Raw genomic sequence first — 1,281 nt, 5'->3', positions numbered from 1 at the left:
CCTGCTCGGGACACTGCATGCCCAGGACAACGTTCCTGTCCAAGCCGACTTCCAGCAGGACAAGGTGACCCAGCCCAGCCAGCATCACCTGCGTGGAGGTTTGGGGTGTTTTGAGGGATCCTTGCCCTGAAAGCATGTGGAGAGGGTGGTGCCGGTGGCTGTGGGGCCAGGCTGGCCAGTACTGAGGGTCAGAGTGCTGAGGCACCCCCAGCCCCCTGTCCTGGGGACCACCCAGAACCTGGGTTTGGTGGCTCTGGATGGGATCCAGCATCCAGGCTCCCGCCTGTGGAGCAGGACCATAGGGCAGGTGCAGAGCCAAGCAGCCTGCTGTGCCATGGGGTGGGGCTGGATGCACTGGGATCTTATAGGAGAAACTGAGGAAATCAGTCTCAGTGTGACAGCACAGAGATGCACCATGGACTCCCCTCCCCAACAGAGACCCCAGTCCAGGGCCCCAAAAGACTAAGGGTGCTGTGCGGGGATGTCCCACACACCCCTGTGCCCCTGGACTGGTCCTGGGGGACACAGCCACCCCAGGGAGGTGATGGGGATGGAGGTAAGGATGGGCATCTGGGATGTCTTTCAAGGGTGGTCCCAGCACAGCCCTTCTCCAAGGCTGGCAGTTCCCCTCAGAGGGCACCACACTTCTGGCCCCAGGGACTGGGCTGGGATGAGCCATGCTGGAGGAGTCCTGAGCCCTCCTCATGCCTCCAGATGGATGGAAATGGCATCTCAGAGCCAGGCAGTCCTGCCACCCCTCCTCAGGCTTGGGGCAAAGAGGAAGGAAACACTCAAGCGCAGCAGTGAAGGGCACGTCTTGAACCAGGGATTACCTGGCCCCTGGAGGTTGTGAATGCCAAGAGCTGTGGCAGTTCCCTGGGGGATGAGGATTCAGAAACACCATCCTACCCTGGGGAATGGAGCTGCCAGGGGAGGGGGACATGGCCTGGGCTGGGGCTGGTGGGGGCTGAGGGGTGAGGCAGGGTCTGCACCCAGCTGGGACTGAGCAAAGGTTGTGTGCAGCTCACGGGGAAATGGTACACCATCGGCTTTGCCTCCAACTCCAACTGGTTCAAAGAGAAGAGGCACCTGATGAAGATGTGCACCACCATCATCTCCACCACTGCAGATGGGAACCTGGAAGTCACCTCCACCTACCCCAAGTACAGCATGGGGAGGGGGTGGACGGTGAAGGGGTGCTGGGTGTGGGCACTGGTGCATCCCCTCACTGCTCTGATGTCCTTGTGCTGTGCTCCTCAGGGGTGACCAGTGCGTGACCAG

At 61.2% G+C, this 1,281-nt stretch overlaps 1 protein-coding gene across 1 annotated transcript in view; it reads left to right on the top strand.

The window, feature by feature from the left end:
* Window positions 1–7: 7 nt before the first annotated feature.
* The window catches only part of PTGDS (prostaglandin D2 synthase 21kDa (brain)), a gene marked incomplete at its 5' end in the record, with an annotated part of 2,129 nt that continues 855 nt past the window's right edge, over window positions 8–1,281 (top strand). Inside the window, 2 exons of the mRNA XM_009082342.1 lie at window positions 8–64; window positions 1,024–1,163. Coding sequence (XP_009080590.1) covers window positions 8–64; window positions 1,024–1,163 — 197 coding nt within the window. The remainder of the gene's footprint in view (window positions 65–1,023; window positions 1,164–1,281) is intronic.

This window comes from Acanthisitta chloris, unplaced genomic scaffold (genome assembly GCF_000695815.1).
Source record: "Acanthisitta chloris isolate BGI_N310 unplaced genomic scaffold, ASM69581v1 scaffold2119, whole genome shotgun sequence".
NCBI lineage: Eukaryota > Metazoa > Chordata > Aves > Passeriformes > Acanthisittidae > Acanthisitta > Acanthisitta chloris.
This window is presented reverse-complemented; position numbering and strand designations above follow the sequence as displayed.